This window comes from Lycium barbarum, chromosome 1 (assembly GCF_019175385.1).
Source record: "Lycium barbarum isolate Lr01 chromosome 1, ASM1917538v2, whole genome shotgun sequence".
NCBI lineage: Eukaryota > Viridiplantae > Streptophyta > Magnoliopsida > Solanales > Solanaceae > Lycium > Lycium barbarum.
Window position 1 is genome coordinate 7,209,858 of NC_083337.1, and position 27,267 is coordinate 7,237,124.

General features: G+C 34.9%; 2 protein-coding genes across 9 annotated transcripts; both read left to right on the forward strand.

Annotated features, from left to right (window-relative positions):
• The first annotated feature begins 1,857 nt into the window (after nucleotides 1–1,857).
• LOC132609066 (external alternative NAD(P)H-ubiquinone oxidoreductase B1, mitochondrial-like) lies at nucleotides 1,858–13,450 on the forward strand. Its single transcript, XM_060322900.1, has 11 exons — nucleotides 1,858–1,939; nucleotides 3,089–3,353; nucleotides 6,653–6,926; nucleotides 7,327–7,533; nucleotides 8,118–8,368; nucleotides 9,745–9,964; nucleotides 10,470–10,574; nucleotides 10,899–11,162; nucleotides 11,554–11,675; nucleotides 12,641–12,760; nucleotides 13,110–13,450. The coding sequence occupies exons 1-11, from the start codon at nucleotides 1,858–1,860 to the stop codon at nucleotides 13,195–13,197; spliced, it is 1,998 nt and encodes a 665-aa protein (XP_060178883.1). The 3' UTR covers nucleotides 13,198–13,450.
• Nucleotides 13,451–14,290: 840 nt separating this feature from the next.
• On the forward strand, nucleotides 14,291–22,835 carry LOC132630777 (replication protein A 70 kDa DNA-binding subunit B-like). 8 transcript variants are annotated; one of them, XM_060346369.1, is made up of 12 exons: nucleotides 14,291–14,447; nucleotides 14,967–15,125; nucleotides 15,311–15,377; nucleotides 15,470–15,726; nucleotides 15,809–15,899; nucleotides 18,392–18,516; nucleotides 18,593–18,671; nucleotides 18,763–18,892; nucleotides 18,983–19,140; nucleotides 19,224–19,347; nucleotides 20,322–20,548; nucleotides 22,185–22,835. In XM_060346369.1, exons 4-11 carry the CDS (start codon nucleotides 15,516–15,518, stop codon nucleotides 20,544–20,546), a joined length of 1,143 nt encoding a protein of 380 aa, XP_060202352.1. In that variant the 5' UTR covers nucleotides 14,291–14,447; nucleotides 14,967–15,125; nucleotides 15,311–15,377; nucleotides 15,470–15,515; the 3' UTR covers nucleotides 20,547–20,548; nucleotides 22,185–22,835. The 8 variants fall into 8 exon arrangements, with proteins under 8 accessions (XP_060202352.1, XP_060202365.1, XP_060202371.1 ...); XM_060346382.1 differs by lacking the exon at nucleotides 22,185–22,835 and adding an exon at nucleotides 21,629–21,903; XM_060346388.1 differs by lacking the exon at nucleotides 22,185–22,835 and having other exon boundaries at nucleotides 20,267–20,460.
• The last annotated feature ends 4,432 nt before the right edge of the window (nucleotides 22,836–27,267 follow it).

The following is a 27,267-nucleotide window of genomic DNA, read 5'->3' on the forward strand; positions in this document are numbered from 1 at the left end:
GAGTCTATGGCTGCTGCGTCCCTGGGGATGATGTTGAGTTTCGCTCCAAATTATACACTGCCGTCGGAGTACGTTGAACCGCCTACTGTGCATGTTCCACGTCGTCAACGTCCTAATGTACCTAGACCTGCAGCGCGTGGTAGAGGACGCCAAGCAGGCAACACACGGGGTCGAGGCCCTGTGGATCACCAGTTGGTTGATGAAGATGAGGTTCGTTTTGATCAAGATATGCCCAGCTCATCGATGCCTGCAGTTGATGATACATATTACCCAATAATAGATTTTGATAGTCCAGCTCATTGATGTCTGCTCCCGAGGTTCCACGAGTCCAAACACCGGGCGTAATCACACATGAGGGGCCTTTTCTGCCACTCGCTTCGTCTCAGCCTATTAGCCTCACAGGTATGGGCCAACGCTATGTTGTTCAGACAGGCACCTCTTATGGGATGACAACTGGTTTTCCTGCATTCGCTAGACATAGCTCTCCAAGTGGGAGGAGACTGAGTTTTACCGACGTGAGTATTCTAACCACTCAAATAGCTTGTATCTTGTTTAATTTCATTTATCTAATGGCTACCTCATGTGTCTATATTATTTATTTTGCGTAGTCTTCCATGGCATTTGATGTTGGATCCTCACACCTTCCTATGCCGGATGTATAGACCTTAGAGCCACAGGGTCGTTTTTTATCTATAAAGTTAGATTAAGAAGTCTTTAAGGGGTGATATGGGTTCCAATCCGAGCTTACGAGTGATGTGATGACTTGTGGTGTCTTGTTAGCAATGTTTATTTTTGTTGGATTGCTTTGGTGGTTGTTGTTGGTATACGGTATTGGAGGAAGTCCTTGTTACAAGAGAGATGCTGTCCGATTTTACGTAGAACAGCTACTTGTATAATTCTTCTATGTCTTTTTTTTATTGTAGTTCAAAAATAACTTCTATTTTGTATGGAATTTACAGGATGCGGTAGTGATACAAGAGGAGGTTCACCAACGTAGATCTAAAAGAGAGCGCCGACAAACTAAGTGTGTCACGGGGACAATGTAAAAAATGTCTAGACTTGTGTTTCAAATAGTCACAAATTGTGTATTTGATCATTGCACTTTATATGTAAACGGGGAGTATAAGTTTAATTTCAAGGCACGTTGGTCAATGCACTTTATTAGTAGGCTGACAAATAGTCCTTGCACTTTGAATTCAAGGCTGACAAATCGTCAAATCAGCCATGCAGTGGTAAAATCAAACAGTAGATTAATTTTTTCATTTCCTGCATTATTACGTTTAGAAGTCCGTGATTCATTTTTTTATATCAGTTGAGGATTCCACTTTTCTATCTTGTATTCTCCACTTCTCTCTTGTAGACTCCATTTCTCCACTTTTGTATTCCCTCGAAAATAATATGGCAGAAAATTATGTAAGAATTAATTTATATTAAGGTGGTGAAGTTGAGAACGAAGAAGGTTCGGTGAGATATAACCGTCGTTCGGGAGCGGTACAAAGGTTCCCAATCTCCCTCAAATACGATCGTCTAGAACGCGTTTTTAAAAGCAAAATGGCCATAACTGATCCTAACCTTTCAGCGCTTATCACTGGAAGATATCCAACGTCAATTACGGCCAGGGGATTTCCCATTTACGAGGAAACTCTTATTTCGGACGATGATTCCTTATCGTTATTTCTTCGAAGTCCTGATATATTTAGCAATCATATTAGCATAGCGACACTTGACATGTATGCAACTGTTGAACACTCTACCCATGTTGAAGAACCCACTGACGATGAGTTTGATATTTGAGGTACTACGTATCTTCCCGCTATGAATATTGGGTTTGAAAGAGGTATACTTCAACAAGAAACAATGGTAGGAGTTGGTAGTCAATCACATAACTTTGGTTGGACTGTGCAGAGCTGTGATAATCCTGGACTGAGTAGTGCTCCAGGTACAGGTGAATTAGGTGGCGGTAGTATAGTTCGATATCGCCCTACTCAAGTGGAGTCATTTACGGAAAGGTAAATATAACAATGTTTTGTTCACTTAAAACCAGTGTTTTAAAAGGCGGGGCGTTTTACATACGCCTCGACGAGGCGTAAGCCTCGAGACACAGGGCGTAAGCCCCATGGGTATTTAATTTTTAGTATTTCTTAAAATAATATAATTACAATAAATATTTTTAAATAGGTAAAATTACATAAAAAAATAAAAGAAAACTGTAAATAAATGAAATATATATATATGTGTGTGAGCGCGCGCTTGATCCTCACAAAAAAATGATCAAAGCAATCCACTATACACCGCTTATAACTTGTAATTATATATAACATAATTTTACAAGTATAAACAATACAATGAAATAAAAGCTATTATGAAATGCAAAACAATTCTAACATTTTAACTTTCAAACACGGAAAAAAAACACAGTTTCTTAAAACACTATTACTATCATACTATTCATTTTATCTCCCTATAAGCAAATAATCAATAAAATTTATCAATATTACAATTAAACATAACTTCTTGATGAACAAAAAATAAAATTATATGATAATTCTGATACATAGGACTTATGACCAATGACAAGTGAAAATGTACAATTCCGGTATGTGTTTTTTTTAAAAGAATTAAGTGATATTCACCCTCATGACGTTCTCAAATAGTAAATATCCAATACTACGACTTGTTATATGAGTTACACCCAATCTTCTATTTCTATACATGAAAAACTATTAAGTATCATTATTTTGTTAAACAATTATGAGGGTGAATGATTTTAATTAAGGAATTTAAAATATAATTTGTATAAGAACTGTTAGGCGAGCCCTGGGCGTTGGGCGTTAGGCGTGTTTAGGGCGTACGGTTGGGCGCTTAGGGCGTAAGCCTCATAGGAACTAAGCCCCGCACGTTAGCCCCAGGGCGTTTTGCCACTGTCCTGACACTGCCTTTTAAAACAATGCTTAAAACTAGGAAACTTCTATCTAATTGTTTTTTAGATTTGAACGCCTTGAATTTTGCTATGTTTGTAGGTGTAACGATTTTGAAGAAAACCCCGTATTGACTCAGCTCACACAAATTGTGAGCAACAACGATGTAGCTAATGATCAATCAGATGAGTCAGATAGTGATATCCCATTAGATCACGAAGAAACAGACGACGATCACTCATCTGATGATGATGGCCATTCTTATGAAGACGTTACTGCCCGAGGTGATGGTAACATTAGCCATCATTCTAATGCAATTTTCTATTTGGATAACACAGAAGAAGACCCGGATGATTTTGCCTTTATGAGAGATGACGGTCCAGTTCGGCCTGTACTTTGGGATCGTAAAAAACCTGAATTTATCAATTCAGGCTAGTATGGTGGCAATGAATATTCAAAATGTTTCATTTTGTTTGTTGGCCCATGGGGTTGATAATTTTCCTTGTATTATGCAATTAAGTATGTTATTTCAGAACAAGCAGGAAATGAAAGGCGCAGTCAAACTATATCGCCTCAAAGAAAAGAAAGAGTTCATTTCTGATTAGTCCAAAGGTTATTTGCAAGCGTCATATGTTGGGATGTGAGTGGATGATCCGTTTTAGAGAAATTTCAAGTGGTATGTGGAAGGCAGGCAAAATGGTTATCCCGGACAGTTGTCTCACAGATGATTACAGGATGGATCATTCCAATTTGAACAGTCACCTGGTTGCTACTACGTTGATACCATATATTATGGTCGACCCCACACATCAGTATTAAGTCAGTTCAGGAAAAATAAAAGGGTTGTATGCGTTTACTGGACAAAAGGGGCGTAAGAAAGCTTTTGAAATGGTATATGGAGATTTTGAAAGCTCTTTTAAGATATTGCCCCGATACATGGCTGCCCTACAATATTTCAATCCGGGGACCGTTGTTGAGTGGGAGCACCAGTTAACAACAACGCAAAGCGAACACATCTTCAAGTTTCTTTTCTGGACTTATAAACCAAGCATCGATGGGTTCAAAAATTGCAGGTCGGTCATTTGAATAGACGACACTCATCTGTACGGTAAGTATGAGATGAAACTGTTAATTGCTGTTGGAATTAATGCAAACAATAACATTTTTTCACTTGCATATGTTGTTGCACGCGAGAGCTTTGAGTCTTGGACATGGTTCCTTGTTGTTGTTGTGGAGACATGTTGTTTGTGGGAGACAAGGAATTGGAATTATTTCTGACCGTCATCAGGGCATCTTGCAATGTGTCCAAACACATGATTGGTTACAACCACCATCCACACACCATAGGTTTTGTGTTCACCGTTTGAAAGGAAACTTTAATAAAAAGTTCCTCAATAGTGACCTTGAGCAGCTAATGTGGCAGGCGGCTACAGAGCACCAGAAGAAGAAGTATAAAATGAGGATGGAACAAATCAAAAGATTGTCACCTCCAACGCATCTATAGTTAAATAATCTTCCGGAGGAGAAATGGGCATTGATTAGTGACAACGGTCACAGGTGGGGGCTATGACAACGAATGTCTCCGAGTCTTACAACGATTTATTGAAGAAAGCTCGTGGATTGCCTGTTACTGCCATGGTCCGTCTAACGTTTAAAAATCTTGTTGATCGGTTTGTTAAGAGAAGCTCCCTTGCTGCTTTGTTGATTGCGGATAAAAAGTCTTGGCCGCTCGTTGTTGAAAAGAAGTTTGACGAATACTGGGAGAGGTCCCTAAAGCATACTGACATGCAACAATACAATGCAGCTGAAGGGGTCTTTGAGATTCTGACATTTGCACACGAAGGTAAGGCGGAAATATCCATAAAGTCTCTGCCGAAGGAAAAAGTGTTCGCATGGGAAGTGGAGAAATTACCATATGCCTTGTTCACATGCCACTAAATTTTGTGATATCCGCGGAATTCAGCCAAAGACCTATGTTAGCAAGTACCACTGTTGCAGGTATTACAAACAAACGTACAATGGAAAATTTTCACCGTTGGGTGATGAGGCATATTGGCCGCCTTCTCCCTTCAGTCTAATTGCAAACACTGAATACGAGCGAACTTCAGGAGCGCGGAGTATAAACTAGAAAGGAGGAATGATTAGCTCCTGCTCTCATGGCTAGGAAGTGTAGTACGAGCAAGCAAACAGGTCATAACAAGAATCGCTGCCCCGACAAAAATCAATAGTTATTGTTTCTTGTTGGTTTTTATGGTTTTTCCTAAGTTGTACGATCGTTGTTTCCTTATGTAATCTTCCAAGAATATGTTGTTGTCTTTATTGTAATAAATATATAATATGTCTTGTGGTGTTTAATTACGTATTTAATTTAACATTTACTATTCAGATAATGTGTGATGTTTATTTAATTTATATTTTAGTATTTTTTTTTATGTTCACATATATCACACATTTTAAATTATTGTATGACTTTGTTTGAGTTAGATTATTTGTTTGAGTTAATTATTATGACTTGTGGCGTATGTTTGATTTAAAAAAAAAAAACTTCACTGAATTTTTTTTTGAAAAGAACTAGGCGGATATAATTTATATTTTGTAAAACGTGGACCAACCAACGTTTTACAAATACTTTTTTTTTCTAAATCGATATCTGACAAATGAAAAAATATTGGGTATAAGGTAGCCCCCTTCACAATAAATCCCCTTTGGTTTATCGTGGAAAGGCAACCCCCTTTGGTTTTTTTTTTTGGGCAAATTAATGCCCTTTAGGCTTCGGACTCGCAGGTTTCCCATGGAATTAGTCGAAGTGTGTGCAAGCTAGCTCGGCCAGCGCAAGTATAAAATACATAATCGCATTACAGGCAATTAGGTTTTTGTACATCTACAATAGTTGAGTGTGCTCAGGTGATCATTTGTGGTTATGACTCCATATACTGGTTTATATAATGTGAAGTTGTATATAAAATGTAAACTCTTGGAGATCATTCTTGTTAATCTTTGTGGAGTATAGCTCAAGTAAATCGGATGTTCTACGAAGGGAAATTGTGCCCTATAGATTCCAAAGTGGGAATAGTCTTTAACGAGCCATGTTTGACAAATCACAATAAATAACTATTTGTTTTACGAAGTTAGACTTGAATTGGTTCCACTTTGAATACTTCTGTCTCTTGACTAAGAAGAGACTATGGGTTCTTACTTCATTATTTGTCTTGTAGTTCTAGATTATGCCTCTTAAATTTTAATGAGGGAGATATGTTTGTCGCGATAACTATGGGGACAAATGCATCTTTGTTAGTGCAGTCTGCCAATAATGATAAAAAAATAATTTCATTCAACTTATTATTTCAATTGAATTGAGATTTTTGTCTACCCTCTTATTTTATATTGCAAAATTTGAAACTTGGAACGGAAGGATTCAAACCTCTGAATAGCGGGACCAGAACTCGTTGGCTTACCACTTGGCCACGTCCCATTTAGATTTCTATTCGAAACTAATAAAATATATTGCTAGTTTTGTCAATTCCAATAAATTAATCAAATTCAAAATTTGATTCAGATAGGAATCCAAAAGGTGGTAGGTAGTTCTGACCTGCTAAATTATAATCTAGGCCAGGACTCAGTTGAAGTGTTGATGCTTAATGAATGAAATGTTGTGGTTCTTTAAAGACTGATCTTTTTCTCCATATATGATCAAGGATTTTGCTACTTATACTTTTCTGCTGCTTGTTATACAGTACTGGAGGTCTATTGGTATATGCGGAATCGAACATAGAGAGTGGAAAACTAGTTGAAACGAATCAATCAAAACCGGAGAAGAAGAAAATAGTGGTGCTTGGAACAGGATGGGCTGGTACCAGCTTCCTAAAAGATCTTGATATTTCTTCCTATGATGTTCAAGTGGTTTCGCCGCGAAATTATTTTGCGTTTACACCTCTGTTACCTAGTGTCACATGTGGAACAGTCGAGCCACGAAGCATCGTGGAGCCAGTTAGGAACATAATAAAGAAGGTAAAGACAAGTTTTGATGAGGAACTTGTTTCGGGTGTCCAACACAAACAACTTGGAGCCTATCAGAATCTCCGGTTTTTTGTTTTCATAGCATTTACTCCCTCTGTCCCAATTTATGTGACACTCTTTCCTTTTTAGTCAGTCTTTGAAGGATGGACATCTTTTCATAGTTAGTAACAATTTAACTTTACACTTCCTATTTTACCTTTAATGAAATGATTTATAGCCACAAGAATTTCTATGGCTTATTTAAGACCACAAGTTTCAAAAGTCTTCCTTTCATTCTTAAGCTCCGTGCCCAGTCAAACACTTTCACATAAATTGGGGCGGAGGAGTAGTTGTTTTCATTTGAAGATTTTTCTGCCTCTTCCTGTTTAATTGTTGTTATCTGGTCTGGCAGAGAAGTGGAGAGATTAATTTTTGGGAAGCAGAATGTCTGAAGATTGATCCAGAAAACCACACAGTATTTTGCCGTTCTGGTATCAGTGATAATTTGGCGGGACATAATGATTTCAACCTACAATATGATTATTTGGTTATAGCAGTTGGAGCTCAAGTGAATACTTTCAACACCCCAGGTGTAATGGAACATTGTCACTTTCTGAAGGTAGCATTTTCTTTCATAAAGCCTTTCTTAACTGTGATGCATGGGATTTCTGCCCTATGTTGCTCGGACTCTGTGAAAATGCTGCCGCACCCATGTCGGATCCTCCAAAAATGAACTACTTTTGTTTTGGGCTTTTTCCATTTTTGGCCCGTCAGCCGAAATTAATTACTGGCGCTAGTCAAAATATACAAAACTTATACACTGATTCTGTATATTATATGTATATTATATATTATATGTATATTTATTTATAGGATATGTATTTATTTGTGTATATATAGGATATGTATTTATTTATAGGATATGTATTTATTTGTGTATATATACTCAATATGCAAAGCCTATATATTTTCTTGGCTATTTGTAAATTAGATCACTGAAAGGCATTGGACTGTAATTATTTCTTTTGTTTTTTGTTGGTGCGCACCTGGTGATATTAGTGAAGAGTTGGAACAACATTTTCTACCCCTGCAAGGGAGGCGTTCTATGCATTTTTGAACCTGATAAGATTGGGACATCTCATATTTTTCTCGAGGTGCTAAATTTTCCTTTCTCTGAAGATAAATGAATCATGTCTTGTACAGGAAGTGGAAGATGCTCAAAGGATACGCAGGACAGTAATAGATTGTTTTGAGAAAGCTGTTATTCCCGGCCTAAGTGAAGAAGAGCGAAGGACCAACCTCCATTTTGTTATAGTTGGAGGGGGTCCAACTGGAGTGGAATTTGCCGCTGAGCTACATGACTTTGTTCATGAGGACTTAGTTAAAATATACCCTTCGGTTAAAGATTTTGTGAAGATAACACTCATCCAGTCCGGAGATCATATCCTGAATACGTAAGATGCACCATTCCGAGAATTACTTTACCACTGTTTTTAATGCATGCTAGGCAATGAATGTTGCTCAGACTTTCTAAAAATATTGCAGAACCTGAGTCGGATCCTCCAAAAATGCACTACTTTTGGAGGATCCAACACGCCCCTGACAGACTTTTTGAAGAGTCTGAGCGACATGACAACCTTTTTGGTGTCAATGTGATGTTAAAAGATTTGAGAGTAAGGAAGATAGAGAGGTGTAAAGAGAGTCAAATCCCTTATGCGGGGTCGGATGTGGAAATGGTGTGGATGGTCAAGTGATGAAGAACAAAGCACAAACATAAGTTTGGTTCTAGTTGGTAGACTTCGTGTTGGGTGAGAAACTTGGAAGTTGTGCTTGAAGCTACACGACTTCATTTTGAAGACCTAGCAAAGATAAACCAGCTTCTTTAAGACCAATTATCTATAGCAGATATATGCATTATTTAACATCCTACAACATGTCAAAGTCATCGAACAGGGAAGTAAACGAGAGGTTGGGAGCCAGAAGGAAAGAAGATCAAGAGTATAAATTTAGAGTTTTAAGGGGGCTTTTACAGATCACATAGTGAAAACCTGCACAACATTCACCTAATACACATGATGTCCTTATTGCGGGCACACCTTTATTATACTCCCTCCATCCCAATTTATGTGACACTCTTTCCTTTTTAGTCGGTCCCAAAAAGAATGACATCTTTCTATATATAGTACTTAACAATTTAACTTTAGACTTTTCATTTTATCCTTAATGAGATGATTTATATCCTCAAAAATTCCTATGGCTTTCTTTAGACCATAAGCTTCAAAAGCCTTTCCTTTTCTCATAAATTCCGTGTTCAGTCAAACAATTTCACATAAATTGGGACGGTGGGAGTACCACACATACACTTCCTAATAGAGTTTTTTTTTTTCTTGTTTGGGAAAACTAGAGACACATGTGGCATTCCATTCGTTGAGTTGCAAAACTCAAAAATGTTACTCCCTCTGTCCCAATTTATGTGATATAGTTTGACTATGCACGGAATTTAAGAAAACAAGGAAGACTTTTGAAATTTGTGGTCTAAAACAAGTCATAGATATTTGTGTGGTTGTAAATCATTTCATTAAGGGTAAAAGGGGAAGTTTTCAGTTAAATTATTTCTAAATATAGATATGTATCATTCTTTTTTGGGATAGAATAAAAAGGAAAGTGTATCACATAAATTGGGATACAGGGAGTATTGTTCTAGAGGGTTGTCGTGTTATTTGTTTGGAGAATAGAATCAATTTTCAGATCATAATTTCTACTCACTTAAGACACAATTTCAATGAGATTGAATCAACAGCGGTGAAATCACAATTTTATGTCTTTGCAGATATGATGAAAGAATAAGCTCATTTGCTGAACAGAAATTTCAAAGAGATGGCATTGAGGTTTTGACAGGTTGCCGTGTCATTAGCGTCTCTGATAATTTCATCAACATGAAAGTAAAATCTACAGGAGAACACGTTGAAGTACCCTACGGGATGGTTGTATGGTCAACTGGAGTTGGTACCCGCCCATTTGTGAAGGATTTCATGGAACAAGTTGGCCAGGTACTTTGCATTTTTTCTGTCTTGTTAGGGTTTGTCCAAAATTTCCTACCTTATTTGGGTTCTACCATAATTGTGTTTTACTTCAAAAAGGATTTCTTGGTAGAAAAGGTTTTCTTTGTGGAAACGGACTTTTTTTTCTCATACACAACACAATAACATCCGCAATGTACAAGAGTCTTGTTTAGGGGATATTATTCTCTCAATAGGGTTTATGCTTTTTATATTAGTTGTTCATATGTAGGTCACTTGACCAATTCATATCAATATTACGCTTTTTAAGTATATTTTCTTTGTTGTCTGATTCATCGTCATTCAAGTTTACAATTGTTAGCTTCTGCATGACGCCCTGTTATTTCGATCCCAACATGTCTTAGTGTTCATGGGGTTCTTTTACCAAATGCTTACTTAAAAGTTACTCTTTTTGCCTTTTATATTCTGTGATTTGCAAGCACTGCAAGTTTAAATTAATTATGACCATTTAACATTTTTGTTTCTCCTTTTGCAGGAAAAAAGACGTATTCTAGCAACTGATGAATGGTTACGAGTAAAGGGCTGTAGTAACGTGTACGCTCTTGGTGATTGTGCATCTGTAGATCAACGTAAAGTCATGGTAAAGAAGCCATTGTTCAAATAACTATACCAAAATATTTCCTCAATATGATCTATAGTATAATCAATTCTTTTTCTGCATTATATTTTTTCTAGATCTTGACAGTTAGTCCATGCTTTAGGGTCCGTATGGATGATAATTGCTAGTTTATTGTGCCATTTATAAATGGTTTCAAAAATGATTCTATGAGCTTGAGTGTTTCATTTCATCATTCTTTCATAAAGGAATTGGATCTGTAGATATTCGTTCTAGATAATGGAATACTAAATTGCTTGTCTTTATACATTCCCCCTAAATTTTCATTTGTGAAATTATGCGGTTTAGGAAGATATTTCGGCCATTTTTAAAGCTGCGGATAAGGATGATTCTGGAACTTTGACCATCGAGGAATTCCGAGATGTCCTGGATGACATAATTATCCGTTATCCTCAAGTGGACTTGTATCTGAAGAACAAAAAGTTGTTAGCGGCAACAGACTTATTAAGGGATTCAGAGGGAAATGAAAGAGATGAGGTAGATATTGAAGGTTTTGAATCGGCCCTTTCTCATGTAGATTCACAGATGAAAAGTCTACCTGCCACAGCTCAGGTACTTCTTACGTAGTTCGGCTTTCATCCCCCCTCCCTTGTTTCACTCCATCTTCTGCTTTAGTAGATGTTTGGACATAGATTTTGTTGAAACTTGGAAAAAAGAGTTTTGAAGTTGAAGATAAAAAATGATTTTTGTATGTTGAAGTTGTGTTTGGACATGCATTTCACTTGAAAAAAGTTAAAAAGTTCTGTGACCGGGAAAAGAACTTTCACTTGAAAAACTGGTGAAAACTAATTTTGAAACATGGAAAAATCATCTTAGAAAACAAACCAAAAATCAGTCCCATGTGTAAACAAATAATGTTTTGAAAAAATAATCTAGAAAAAAGAAAAACATTTCTATGGACAAACGGGGCCTTAGTTCCATTTCTTATCTTTGCACATGCTAGGTTGCTGCTCAACAAGGTACATATCTTGCTAGATGCTTTAACCGCTGGGATCAATGCAAAACTAATCCTGAAGGCCCTCGCCGTTTTAAGAGCTCTGGACGTCATCAATTTCTACCCTTCGGGTATATGCTTACCCTTTCAAAACCTTTCCTTTCCTTATTTTCCTTGTTGGCATGGAGGCATACTAGGATACAGTGGCCGAGCCAAGATTTTTACTATGGAGATTCAAAATATAAAGAAGTAAATAGACGAAGAAGCCAAGGGGATTTAACATATAGTATACAACAACAACAACAACCCAGTGAAATCCCACAACGTGGGGTCTGGGGAGGGTAGAGTGTACGTAGACCTTACTCCTACCAAGGTAGGACGGCTGTTTCCGAGAGACCCTCGGCTCAATAAAAACATAAAAAGAGGTCAGATACGGCTAAGAGATTCAAAGCAATATGGAAATGAAGTAACGCAAGTGACACAGATAACATAGAATAATCAAAGCACAGGATTTAACATATAGTATATATACATAAAAAATAAATCGACCTATCTACACATTGTAATTTTCCACCGAAGGAGTGTCAATTGATTCCCCTTCAACCAAGGTGGCTCCGCTGCTGGGATAGCCAACTGCTGTGTTCTTGTTCTACTTCTATACATGGCAATTGCTAGTTCGTTGCATTTTCTATAGGGGTGAAGCTGAAGTATGATCAGAATTTCATTCTTTAGAAATTGGTCTTCCATACAACAGAATCTGTTTTGTTAAAAAACCATTTTTGTCTTTAACAAAAGAACAGAAATGTGGTCGCCAGCCCTTGATCATTTCTGCTTCTGTCTGCTGTCTGTTTAACGTAAAGAACCATTGAGATTATACTTATCACTATATCAGCAATTTTTTGGATTTATTAGCTGCTCATGTAGTTTATCGACACTCTGATATTGGCGTCTGACCTCCTTTTCCCGTTGTTAAATAGATACATCATCTTTCCAATAAATTTTGTTATGCTACCATGACCGAATATCTAATGGTTTTAACGTAGGCGTCAATCCTCTCTTTTAGGTATCTTTGGCTTAAGAATATGTTCTATTTCAGGTATCGCCATTTAGGGCAATTTGCCCCTTTAGGTGGGGATCAAGCAGCAGCAGAACTTCCTGGAGACTGGGTTTCTATGGGCCATAGTACACAGTGGCTATGGTATTCTGTGTATGCAAGGTAATAATTGACAGCCTCCGTGAGTATGACTTATTTATCATATTAAGTTAGTTACTCCCTCGGTTTCAACTTACGCATCCCTTTCAGTCTATTTAAAAAATTATGCCTCTTTCTATATTTAGCAAGTTTTTAGTTTCAACATCCACATTTTACCCTTAATCACTCAGAATGACGTAACTTACATAGACCTTTAGTTTAAGATGATAAGATTCAAAAGTCTTTCTTTACATTCGTGAACTTTGTGCCTAGCCTAGTCAAACTAAGACATAAAATGGAATGGAGGGAGTGTGTCTTTTCTTCCTTCTATATTCAAAGAGTCTAAATATGGTAAATTCTATTTGCATTTCAGCAAGCAAGTTAGCTGGCGCACGAGGTACTTAGTGGTCGGTGATTGGGTAAGAAGATACATTTTCGGGAGAGATTCAAGCAGGATTTAACGAGTTCAACTCCATCTAGAAGGTGGTGCGTGTTATGCACTGTTTTGCTGACATGTTTGTTTTGTAAAGTTTATGCTTGTATCCGGTTACAACAGTTGAAGCCGGACATCAATTTATGTTGTTTTAGAATGTACATATCACACGCCACTGTATCTCTTTCCATCACTTCCTGGAGAAATGTACCACGAATCTCGCAAATTTGATTGTATGAACTTATTTTTCTGATTAGCAATTGCAAACTTGATTGTTTAAACTTGTTTTACTGATTAGCAATTGACTAAGATTTTGAGGTTTCCAATATGGTTTTAGAGCAGAAGCATAATTTTATTTCAAAAGGAGCCATTGAAAGAGCTTGAAACTCAAGTTCGAAATTTCGGATTTCCGCAAGGGGGCTCCTTTTCGAGTGGGTTTATTTTAAAAGACCAGAAATGTTTTGAGGATTTCATACTTGAAATCTGGGATAATTTGGTGAAGTTTTTCAATGATTTTGGTGGAGATTTACATTCGGGTTAACATGAGGATGATGAATAGTTGATTTTTTATTTTTTAAAAGCCACATGGTAATTTTTAAAATGAAAAAATAAGGCAAATAATTTTTTAATTCAGTAAATATAGGTCTGCTAACGAAAAGGGTTTATGCACCATTTGTGTAACGGCGGGGTATATATATGCCCCACTTTTTAACGAGGGTTATATCCGCTTTACTTCGCAAAATTGAGGGGTATATTTGCCCCTTTTCTGTAGAAACAATACAATAGTGAATCACGGGAAACAACCAACCAAACAGGGGGTTACTGACTCAATTAATTTAGATTTGCATAGTAAAAATTCACTTTGAGGATTTTCGCGGTCTTTACCAAAGTGAACTTTATGCTCTACGGTCAAACCTCAAACCTTTGATTAAAGATGAAGGAACCTTTACGATTTCCACCAAACTTTCAAGATTAATTCCAAGATTGTTGTAATACGTTTGCTTTTAAATTCCAAGACTATTGCAATTCATTTCGTTCTTATCTGTCTCCGTCTATGAGACATATTATATTACTACTTAATATAAGAGGGAATCAGAAATTTTTTGTAGTCCTCACAGGGCTACCTTTGTAATTTCACTTTTTTTCTCATTCAATAAATGCATTGCACGTATTGTCCCTTGCTGTGATGAATCATCAAAAATAAAGTCAGTTTCAATTTTTTTAAAGCCTCCATTGTTTCCATTTGGTTTCCAGCATCTTCCACGATCTGAGGCCCAGGTAAAATTGCTTTTCCTCCTTGTTAATGTCTTTTGATCAATTAAAGGGTTTTAGCTTTTGTTTCTAACTTATTTACAGATCAACCTTCTTCATCTCTATATCTTTCACTCTTTTTTCAATTTCATTGTATTCTATATTAAATCCATATATTGAAATCAAGAAATAGTTGGAGTGTTTGTGTGTGCTGGTAACCCCTTTAGTTAAAAGTTCAAACTCATATTTTTTTCTGATTGTTTTATGTATTTTTTCTTTTATTTTTGTTGCAAGTGTTTTTGGTGCAAGGTGTGGGTGCTCCCGGGAAGGGGGGGGGGGGGGGGCTGTTGGGTGAGTTAGAATAGAAAAGGCAAAAATGGAGAAGATATTGAGACTCTTCATTGGCTCAATTCCCATCTTTTTTCCTTCTATATCTCTATCAAAATTCTCTATCAACCCTTTTACTCCCTCTTTATCAAATTGCTCTAACCCTATTATCTCTGCCTTTCCTTTATTTCACTCTTTTTGCTTTTCCCCATTTTACAGTATCTACGACAAAATATGGAATATAGACTTAATATTACTGAAATAACTCCGGAAACAAGAGAGTGGACATGCAAAGTACAGCTAATTGAAAAAGCTAGAGCAAGACAAAGTAAAGATGGGCGAATACGATTTCAAGTCATGATTGCGCAAGATGAGACGGTAATCTTTCCAATAATTTATAATTTCTTTCTTATTTTAATCTATAGTATTTTCAATACGTTTTGATGTTAGATTTGGTATTTATTTCACATTAGAATTAGAGAGTATTTATTCATATATCGTGGGTATTCATAGTGTTTAATCAAGAACTAGATAATTATTATGAAGACTGTTTTGTGTTTCAGATAATCAAGAACTGATAATTATCAAATATGTGTTGAAGGGAGTACTTTGGAAGATGAAGTTTGTTCGGTATAATCCATTCATTTTATTAGATGCTTACGTCTTATGTGTTACCATGGAGCTTTAATATCTATTTAACTGATTATTTTTTGTAAATACAGGAAGAATAAGTTGCAGTTGTTTTGTATGGAGATGACATAAGAAAATATGAAAAGAAGTTCACTCCCTTCAACACAAGTTAGACCACCTCTGCCCTATGGAATTCCTATCAATAGGTTTGAATGGGTTCTAGATAGATTTACTGTTATTGAACAAGTAAAGGGAGACAATGTAGAGGATCCACCATTGTCTTCTCCAACAAGATTAAACACAGTATCTTTATCGAACCTGGACCAAGAGCCACGTCACATGGAATTCGGTAAGGAGTACTTCACTATGTATTTTAAAGTATACTTATATGTCGTTTCATGAAATAATATTCACAACATCCCTACAAATAGACATACTTGCTGTTGTCGTGAGTTGTGGTGCAATAAAGATTGCTGGTGTCCATGGAAACAAATGTCGACAAATCATTGTCATGGATACAAAGTAAGTTCACTAAAATTCTACTTATTTGAAAATTGCTAATAATTTTAAACATAATGAATTTCATCACAGTTCTTATTTATAGCATGGTAATGATGATTGCAAATGTGCTGATTCAGAGAAAGGAGTTACTATCATTATTGTACCTGAAGAAAATAGACCACATATGATATCTGAAAATGGAAATCAGGATGATGAGAATGTTAATTGTTTCAAAAAAAAAAAAAATGGGGATGATGAGATCTTATCATTAGATGGTGATCAAATTCTTGATAGTTCATGTTCCCTGTCAGTGGAGAGTGATTCCAGTAGTTTATGTGCGGATGATTTTATAAGTTTTGACATAGCGTCTGATATAGAGGATCAGAATTTGGTAGATCCTCAGCAGTTAGCCGCAATATTTTGGAGTGGATTATATATCCCTTTGGGGATTTACATCTGTGTGTGGAAGGAGACCGGAAATGGAAGATGCGCTTGCAACTATTCCTAGGTTCTTGGCATGTTGCAGTAGGTTAACACTCAGTATGAAAAGATAATCAATTTTCTAAATCTTGAATTGAGAATGAATATAGAGGATTTATACAGACAATCTAAACTAATTTCAGATTGAGGCATATTTATTCATTTATAAATTTCTAGCTAAATGAAAAACATAAATTTAATAGCTTGATCCTGTTGTAGAAAATAAGAAATCACATGGTAAAAAACAATAGATAGCAGATTATGCAGATCTTCATCTTTATGAAGAACTAAGGCAATTATAATAAAGAACTAAGACAACAGGATCTTCATCTTGTGAGATATCAACTTTCTACAAATAAAATGTCCAGCTAATTCTTTTTTCACACAATCTAAGACCTTTATCATGGATAATGGTGTAACGTTAGGGAATCTTAGTTAATTTTGCAATATTTGGATAATGGTGTAACATTAGGGAATCTTACGGAAAATATAATGCTTGAAGGTAAATTTGGAAGAATAAACGAGATTAAAGTTGTTTCTCAAAAATACAGGCAGATTTTATGTTCCCTTCCAGTAATGATTCTCCTTTAATTCATAGGGTCGCTATATTTTCTTGTTCCAAAAATCATAGAGTAGAAAACAATGGATAACAGATTACACAGATCTTCATCTCAATGAAGAACTAAGGAAACAGGATCTTACAGATAAAATGTCCCGCTAATTCCTTGTTCACACCATTTAGGACCTTTATGATGGATAATGGTGTAACGTTACGGAAACAATTTTCAACTAAATGAACAAGATTTCATCTTTTACAAAGGATTTATATAAACAGGCTCAGCTAATTTGGGAATGAGATATAGTTATCAACTAATAAATTTCCAACTACAGGTTGATTCAATTCTTGGTTTTTGAGTAACTGAATAGATTTTGGGATAAAGAAGAAGAAGAAGAAGAAGAAGAAGAAGAAGAAGAAGAAGAAGAAGAAGAAGAAGACGAAGAATTTAAAGAAAGTGGAAAAAAATCTTACCTTTTTTGTGCTTTCAGGTGAATTTTGTACTAAAAAGGTTGTTGGTGTTTACTACTACTTTTTTTGCTTACCAGATCTCACTAAAAAATTGCCATTTTCAACAATCAGAAGTTTAATAGGAGCAAGGTAAAGATAGGTAACTTGATCTGTCACAACCAAAAAAGTATAGTAAGTCATAATATGAATGTCACTAGGCTGAAGTCAGGGGTGACGCTACAAGTTCGACATATTCCGGTAATGATAATCGCAAATGTGCTGATTCAGAGAAAGAAGTCAGTATTATTACTGTACCTGGAGAAAGTAGGCCACATATGATATCTCAAAATGAAAATGAGGATGATGAGATCTTATCATTGCACGGTGATCAAATTCTTGATAGTTCATGTTCCCTACCAGTGGTGAGTGATTCCAGTAGTTTATGTGTTGATAATTTATAAGTTTTGATGTAGCATCTGATATAGACGATCAGAATTTGGTTGATGTCAAACTTATAGCTAACAAGGGTGGAGATCTGGTAGAAAAGTCTCTGGTCAAAGTTGATGAGCAGATTACGGATGGCTCCAGCTCAAAATCATCTGCTGAAGTTGTGGTTCAGCCACCCTCAGCAGTTAGCCACAGTATTTTTGAAGTGAATTATATACCCCTTTAGGGATGGATTTACATCTGTGTGTAGAAAGAGACCGAAAATGGAAGATGCGTTTGCAACTGTTCCTAGGTTCTTAGCATGTTACAGTAGGTTAACTAATACAGGACTGCAGTAGTTTGTATGATAGGCATCTATAAACGGTTTTTAAAGTTGAAAAGCTCAGATATAGTTTAAAGTTATATAGACGTTGGTTAGATTATAATCTTGTTGACTTCTTAGCCTATACCCATCCTTATGTTTGTTGCATAACAAAGGAACAACAATATATTTTTTTTAATTCTGTCATTCTTGCAACTGTGATCTATAAATACGGTTTTCCGTGTGATATAACTTGGCATCTCCGCTTCTTCTCTACAGTATGCATCATTGTATTTTTACCTTATGGGAGGATTTTGTTGAGATTGATGGAAGCGACCTAGCTGCACAAATTGAAGAACATCCAATAATCCTAGCAAAACGAATTGCACGGTCTTCATATGCTGGTATGAACTAGATTTTAATTTTTCCTCTGTATATTAAAAATATTAATTGTTTTTACTTATACTATGTACAACACAGGAACATCCTTGACAACAAGATACAATTCTGTAATATTGATAAATCCATCCTATCCACAGGCTGCAGAATTGATGAACTGGTATGGGATAAATATGTGACTAATAGTACAATCATATACAAAAAGCGAACTGTGTATATACCCAAAATAATATGACTACGTTCATTTACAGGGCAAAAGAGAATGAAGAAATGTTGAGCACATATACGCAAAGAAGTTCTCCAGAAATAGCTTCATCGCCAATTCTTATATCACTAAATGATGAGGCGATACCTATAGGAAATATCCAAGCACAACCGGCGGTATATGTCCAACAAATGCTACTATATATTTAGATTCGATACCATTACCAGCAACACAACTAATCTTATGCACTTTTCTTTTTTGAATAGATGCAATCTTTTCATGTTGAAGGTAAAATATCGTTGTTGGATGATGAGCAGTTGTTTTACGAGTTGATGTGTTCAAAATGCAAGAACTTTGTTAGGACCAAAATAATGAAGGCTATTGACTGTGTAAACTGTGATCAACAAGCAATGTTAACACCCAGGTAACCAAGCGTTCCATAATCCAAATTTACTTTCTCATATAATTTATGAATATAAAATAACATGTAATAATATTATATAACAGGTGTCACTTTCAAGTCCAAATTACAGATGGAAGTGGATCGACAATTGCAACATTAGTAGGTGAACCTGGAGAGAATCTTCTTTCAATGAAAGCTGAACAAATCTATGAAGCAATTAACGTCAAGGTACAAATCAATTGGAATTCTTTCTTAAGTAACTTCTGGACAATAAATTTTCTAGATCATCTTAAGTTATACATTTTTTTCATGGTTAATCTGATGAAGTTATTGAAATTGTTGTGATAGTAGAATTCTGCCAACTTTAAAGTTGTTTCAGTTTAGACCTTTTACTGAATTTTCTGTTTTGAAGCAGCTCAAAAATATTCTTGTCTTATGTTTGGTCTTAAATGTCCAGATTAAACTGGCACGACCAAATTTTAGGTATATTGGGAAAATCCTCAGCATTTTCATTTTCAAAGATCACAAGTTAGGGAAAAGGAAATTGAGGGCCTTATTAGTTTGGATTATTTCTACTGGTTTGGTTGATATCTGATTAAATAAAATTTGGTAAATGGTATTAGGTTTAAGCTTATAAAAAGATGGTACTGTATTAGGTTATTGTTAGAATGTCATTTTTTTTATGTGAATATTCAAATATCACATTGATGAGCATGGATATTTTTGTGGAATTATTTGTTTAATAGTCACTTAGCATTATGAAACTGATTGAGATCATGTAAACTGTTGTCCTTGTGAATGTGAACTACAGGGATTTCAAGTCATTTCTCTTTTACTGCTATAGTCCAAATAATTTCTTTTCTTCTACTTCTTTAGTTCTATTTCTTAGCTTTTCTTTCTTGTTGGTTCTTATGTTGCTACTTTGTGCATGGAGCTAGATAAATCAAGAGACCATGTAACTGCATATAGAGAATTTACAGTGCTTACATATGCACACGTATTTATAGAAATAACACTCACTGACCATTTATCGGTTTTTTTTTAATCGACATTAATTACGATATATTAGAACGTAAAGAGCTCCTTTTATTCAACAACATCTTGCTGACAAAGTGTTTAAAGTACAACTGAAGAAATCTTTTTCTAGGAATTCTGATGAAACACCAGCAAAACTGTTCATTTTGTCATTTGCTGAGAAGCAGGATACTCTCCAATTGCCAGCAGTATCAACTTCTACAAATATTGGAGAAAGCAGTAAGAGAGAACTCGACAAGGTAGCAACAGAAAAAGAACAAAAAAAGATAATCATTGGAAGTACCTCATCTAGCAAAAGACAACAGACTGAGCGAACAACTCCAACCAAAAAAACTGCATCTTCTAACAAAAGGAAGGGTATCGAACCAGTCACTCCAACTAAGAAGAAGTAAAGGTCAGTAAACAAAAGTTGAGTTCTTTCATTTGCTCATTTCTACACATGAATAACACCAAACTAAATTTCCAGTAAAAACAAGTATGTAATAATCCATTAAGGTAAAAGTAAAATAAATACTATATAAATGCTAACAAAACTTTCATAGTTCCAACTTGCTAATCATAAGTGATCTTATTTGACTAGAAATATTATTGTCATGTTTCTTTTAATGATATTTTTCCGGTTCAGCATCTCTTTCTCTCCTCCGTAAACTGATTTAATGGGTATTTTCCAACTATTCCAAAGAAATCTTACTGCTGCTTCTGTGTATCAAATTGATTAATGAGCTAAACAAGGCGAAAAAGAAGTTTATAAACACATACAAAACTGTTACGCTAAATAATCCGACTCCGACGATACTTAAAAACATTGAAAAAGTGTTTCACTCAATACAAGGCCAAGAATTTCATTTATATCCAGTTATAACTTACAATTTTTTTCCTGGCTTATAATGACGAAGCACTGTTAAGTTGGTACTTAGTAGACTAGGTACAGTTACAAAGATTACTTCACATACCTGCCTATTTCTATTGCCCAGATGTTTAATGATGTTCGTCGCTGTGTTATAACGTTACAGTCTTATGTATCTGTATGCTTAGGTAGTACTTGGTAGACTAAGTATAGTTAACTCTTATGAAAGGAGTTAATTAAGATTGCTTCACATGCCTGCCTATTTTAATTGTTTCTTTTCAAGGGATTGTCACTATATCCTGTGAAAATGTTTAATTTACTTTATATAAGATTAATGTAGATTGGTAATTGTCTCCACTGCAATTGCAGGGGTTTCTGTAGCTGATGTTTAGTGCTATTCTAAAAAGTGTATTAATTGCAATCAGAGACGGAACCAAGTTACCTAGTTTATGGGTTCTAAATAACACTTTTACCTATTAATGATTCTTTTAACACAAATACAAGGTTCTGCCGAACCACTGAAGCTCCACCCCTGATTGCAATGTCAGGTTGATATTTGGTTATTATTCTGTGTTGGCTTATGCAGGCTTTATGCTAAAACTTAAGACTTTTCTTTCCATTGTTTAGCCTTAGGGGAGAAGGGGAGAAGAGATGGTACTCTTGTAAATGTGAAGAGAAGTTTATTAATTTGAGACCATAGATATGCAACCAGAGATGAACATGAAGAGAGAGTAGCAACACAATTTAGTAATCTGTGAGATAATTTCCTTTCAGTTCAAAGGCATGGCCATTTATAATCAGGTGGTCCATAGGCGCTGTCACTAGATTCGGTAGAACTGTTAAAATTTCTTGTATCATTCAATACACAGTCAATATGGATGGTAATTGTCCTTTGCTATTGACAGACGCAGTGTTGATTGGTTATTTAGAAGGTTTATTGTGTTTGTTAATTATACTTAAAGAACTAAGAAGATCAAGTGTGAATATGGAAAATCAATTGTATCAGTACTGAATTGAGTATTGTTTGTAGGAAAATTGTGTCTTCTTGTTCTTACATTTTACATCTATCGATGGCTATATCTGATGAAAATAAAGTATCCACTCTTTTGATCTCTGCCATGTTTGTTCTATTTCACCTATTTACATTTGATGCTTATTACATATCCCTTATTTCTATTTGCAGTTCATTATGACTGTGGCGAGATTGTACAAAGGTCTTTTGGTGGTTTGTACATACCAAACTTTTGATGGCCTAGACGGTCATGAATCAGCAGTTGAAATATACGGGACTATCCATGCTTATAGCTTTTACTCTTGCCCACTATGAAAATGCTTAGGAGTCGTGTAACTATATTCTAAACTGCTTGTTCAGAGATTGTACAAAGGTCTTTTGGTGGTTTGTACATACCAAACCTTTGATGGCCTAGACGGTCATGAATCAGCAGTTGAAATATACGGGACTATCCATGCTTATAGCTTTTACTCTTGCCCACTATGAAAATGCTTAGGAGTCGTGTAACTATATTCTAAACTGCTTGTTCAGAGATTGTACAAAGGTCTTTTGGTGGTTTGTACATACCAAACTTTTGATGGCCTAGACGGTCATGAATCAGCAGTTGAAATATACGGGACTATCCATGCTTATAGCTTTTACTCTTGCCCACTATGAAAATGCTTAGGAGTCGTGTAACTATATTCTAAACTGCTTGTTCAAAAATGCAATGTAAATATAATCTACATTTTGGTTTGAATCAGATTGTGATTAGATAGCTTCGCTACTTTAACCTCTTCTTATAATTCTTCCTCCGGTGACATAAGTGATATACTTTGGATATGTTTAATAATCCAAAGTGCGGTTAAAAAAAATTTATACAAATTTTTATATTTTGAGTTTGGGCCCGGGCTTAGCACGGGCCTGCCATAACTAGTATTATAATAGAACAAGAGAAAGGATTGAACCACACAATCAAGAAAAACAATCCAAACATAGAGAAAATCAATTCTCTGCTTTTTGATACTTTTCATTCAAAAAAGAAAAAAATGTTTACATCAAAACAGAGAAAGGAAAGGCCTGATCCTATCTTTGCCTTAGTTCTGGTGCTGATTCTTGGTTTAGTTGCTAGCAATGTTAACTCTGAGAGGCTAACATTCAAAGTGAAGGTCAATAAATTTTCCAAACCAAATGGAAATAATGGAGAGGAATCGTGGTACTTCGCGATGCTCCCCAAAGGTCCTTTTCCACCATCTGGCCCATCTCATCCCTCCCCACCACCGCCTCTTTCCCGTGAGGACTCAAAATATAGAGAAGTAAACTCGTGAAAAGGCAATTGGGAGTTGGGACATCATTCTATTAGTGAAAGCTATTGTACTCGAGTACATTATTACAATTATTGTAGTCGATGAATTTTCATATCTTAAGATGCTTTTATGATAGTCTCGTTGGAAATAGTACTAAATAATTCTGTTTCAAGCAATGATACTGCTAAAAAATCATCATTCATTTGATTCCGCATGAAGAGAGGCGAATGCACCTTATATTTGGTTACAATTAAGTTGAAACCATTATTTTCGACACCATGTATATAAACAAATGAAAAATCACTAATATTGAATATCAACCAAATATTAAATCTTAACAGTTGAATCACCGTCAAGTTTAAATCTGAATTTGCCTCTATTCAACTTATTATTCTTGATAAATTTCATAGTTGAAGGAGCTCATTCAAACTCATAGTTTTTTTTTTCTATTTTAGTTTTGATGAATCCTTCAACAAAATTTGTTTTGAGTGGAAATTAAATGGGAGATTTTTTTTATTTTTTTTTCACGATGGGAGAAAGATTCACATGGTACTAAACCAGCGCTTTCTTTGGCTATTTTTAGTTAAATTGTTATGCTCTCTCGTGGGCCCCGCTGAATTTCTCTATTCTTGTCCTTTTGTATTCATTTTTTTTGTGCGGAGTGTCCTTCAAATGCACTGGTCTTTAATTTTTTCCCCTCAAATTGCTGGTCTTTAATTTTTGCCCTTCATCTAAAATTCATAAGTTTTGGGTTCGAATCCCCGCTCAGTTAAAAGTTTTAAAATAATTCGCTAGGTAGAACTTGGATTCTCAAGGCAGAGTTTTGCCTGCGAAACTTTGTCTTAAGGCAGAATTTTGCCTTCAAAACTCTGCTTCAAGGCAGAGTTTTGCCTGCAAAACTCTACCATCAGGCATACTCTGCCCCATCAGGCATAATTTGCCTGCAAACTCTGCCTTAAGGGAAAGTTTTGCAGGCAACTCTGCCCCATCAGGCATATGCCTGCAAACTCTGCCTTAAAGTAGAGTTTTGCAGGCAAACTATGCCCGATGGGGAAGAGTTTGTAGGCAACCTCTAAATAGCAATTTTTTTTTTTTTTTAATTTTCGCCTGAGCAGGGCTTCGAACCCGAAATCCTGAGGTTTTAGGCGAAGGGCAAAAGTTAAATACTTTCATTTTGATGGACAAAAATTAAAGACCACCCCAAAATAAGGGGACCCGGAACTTTTTAAACCCAATTTTTTTTTGGAACCAAACTAACCCTTTAAAAAAAAAGAACCAAACAAGGCTTCGCGCACAGAATCTGTGCGTGAAAGGGCCAAAGTGTACATTTACACTTTGGTCTTTTCATGCATAGATTCTGTGCGTGAAATTCTCTTTCCCCTTTATTCTTTGGAAATCAAACTCAAAATTAAGCTTTTTTCCGTACTTTGATTGAAGATTAGTCACGTTTCAAAACACCCGAATATAAATATTTTATATAGAACTTAATATTTTTTTTAGCGTACAATAATATCGGCTCATTACATCAAGTATACATATACATTTGGATCGTCGTTTTAGGGGTTGTAAAGTGCTCCGAAATAAGTTTGAAAACTTTTAAATATTTAGGTTTAAGTGTCATATTTTATAGGGTTTTGATTAATCTCTTCTGTTTTACTCTCAAAGCTATGAAAGTACTTTTTTGGTTCAAGAAAGATAGAAAAGAAAAAATTACTCTGCTTTGTATTTGGTTGTTTTTTTCTTTTATGTCCTTTTTATTTTGTTATTGTATTGTGTAATCCGCACCTTTTGAATGTGCAAAAATAAATATAATATTTAAAAATAATTCATCAAATAAGAGAGGTTCATAATAATTGAAAATTATTTCATTCCATTAGCAATAATAAGTAATAACCTTATAAAATGCTAATTTGTGCGTTCAATTGATAAAAAAGGATTGAGCATCCCGGAAATATTTAGCAAATAAGTAATCTAATTATGAAAAGCTAATCAGCTGATTCAATCGATTGCTGAACACTAATTTTCGTGAATTCAATTGATAGAAAAAAAATCGAATTTAGCAAATAATCTACTCATAAAACGCTAATCAGTGAATTCAATTCATTAAGAAATCAAAACACCTTTTTAGCTACAGATAAGTCAACACGCTAATTTGCTCATTCAATTGATTGGAAACTTAAAAGTTTGGATTGTGTGAACGAATTTATAGAGAAAAAGGAGAAGCTTACTAGTAAAGATTGCACTTTAAGCTACTACTCTTAAAGTTATGCCTTAAGACCTAACTTGACTAATTTTAGAATATAAAGATAGGCCTTAAGGCCTAACTTGATTAACTTTGAAATATAAAGTTTTAACTACGGAAAAATAACATAGGGTACCTACTGAAGACTCTTTATTACAAAATATATAGATAGTTTTCCTTATTTGCAAATATAACGATATTTTACGAAACATGACGGATTTTCATATATTTTTCATTTTTTATTTTTATTCAGAAAATAATTTTTTTTTTTTTTAAAAAAATTAAAACTTTTTTTAATATTTGTTTTTAAATTATTTTTTTTTGCTCAAAGGCTTAAAAATTACGTCAATTTTTTGTGTATGAAAGCTGTATGAAATGCGTACGTGTGAGCGAAATTTTTAATATAACTTCATACACAAAATTGTGAGCGAAAACTTTAAGCCTTGAATATTGTATGAAAGTTGTTACAATGTTGTTATAGTTGTATTAATTTTCAAGAAACCTAATATGAACTTTATATACAAAAAATGTGAATGAAATTCTAAGTCTTGAGCGAGATATACACATTTCATACCATTCTCATACATAAAATTTTGAGCGTAATATTTAAGCCTTGATCGAGATATACACATTTCATACACAAAATTTGAGCGAACTTTTTATGCCTTGAGCAAGATATACACATTTCATACACAAAAATTTGAGCGATTATTTTAAGTCTTGAATGTTGTATCAAAGTTGTATACAATGTTGTTGTAGTTGTATTAATTTTACAGAAATCTAGCATGAACTTTACACACGAAAATGTGAGCGAAATTTTAAGCCTTGAGCGAGATACAAATTTCATACCGCTTTCATACACACAATTTTGAGTGTATTTTTAAAACCTTGAACGAGATATACACATTTCATACATTTTTCATACACTAAATTTTGAGCGAACTTTTTAAGCCTTGAGCGAGATATACACATTTCATACATAAACTTTTGAATGAAAAAAATATTTTTAAAAAAATAAAAAACAAATAATTTAATAAAAAAAATATTTTTTTAAAAGCATGTTTTTATAGGGTTTGTAATGTTATGTTTTGTAAATAGAAAACTATCGTCATGTTTCGTAAATATTTCTCCTTAGTATGTATATATACGTACTTTACCCTTTAACTTAAGGCCTAACTTGACTAACATTGAAATTTAAAGTTACGCCTTAAGGCTTAACTTGACTAACTTTGGAATATAAAGATATGTCTTAAGGCCTAATTTGATTAACTTTGGAATCTAAAGTTATTGCCTTAAGGCCTAATTTGACTAACTTTGAAATATAAAGATAGGCCTTACGACCTAGCTTGACTAACTTTGGAATCTAAAGTTATGCCTTAAGGCCTAATTTGATTAACTTTGGAATCTAACGTTATGCCTTAAAACCTAACTTGACTAACTTTGGAATCTAAAATTATGCCTTAAGGCCTAACTTGAGTAACTTTGGAATCTGATTAAATTCAGCTATGTTTAGTAGTATATGTCAGGGCATGAGCATAGGAAATGGAGCGAAGTAACTTTGTCAATTGAAAATACAAGAACAAAGTATTTCTGTAACATTTCTAACATCAAATTTACATTCATTTTCCTTCTACTGAGTATCTTTTCAAAACTTTGATAAGAAACACCTAATTAAGTGTTATCCTTGCTTAATTAAAGTGTTCATCGTGCAGTTGCTTGACTAAAT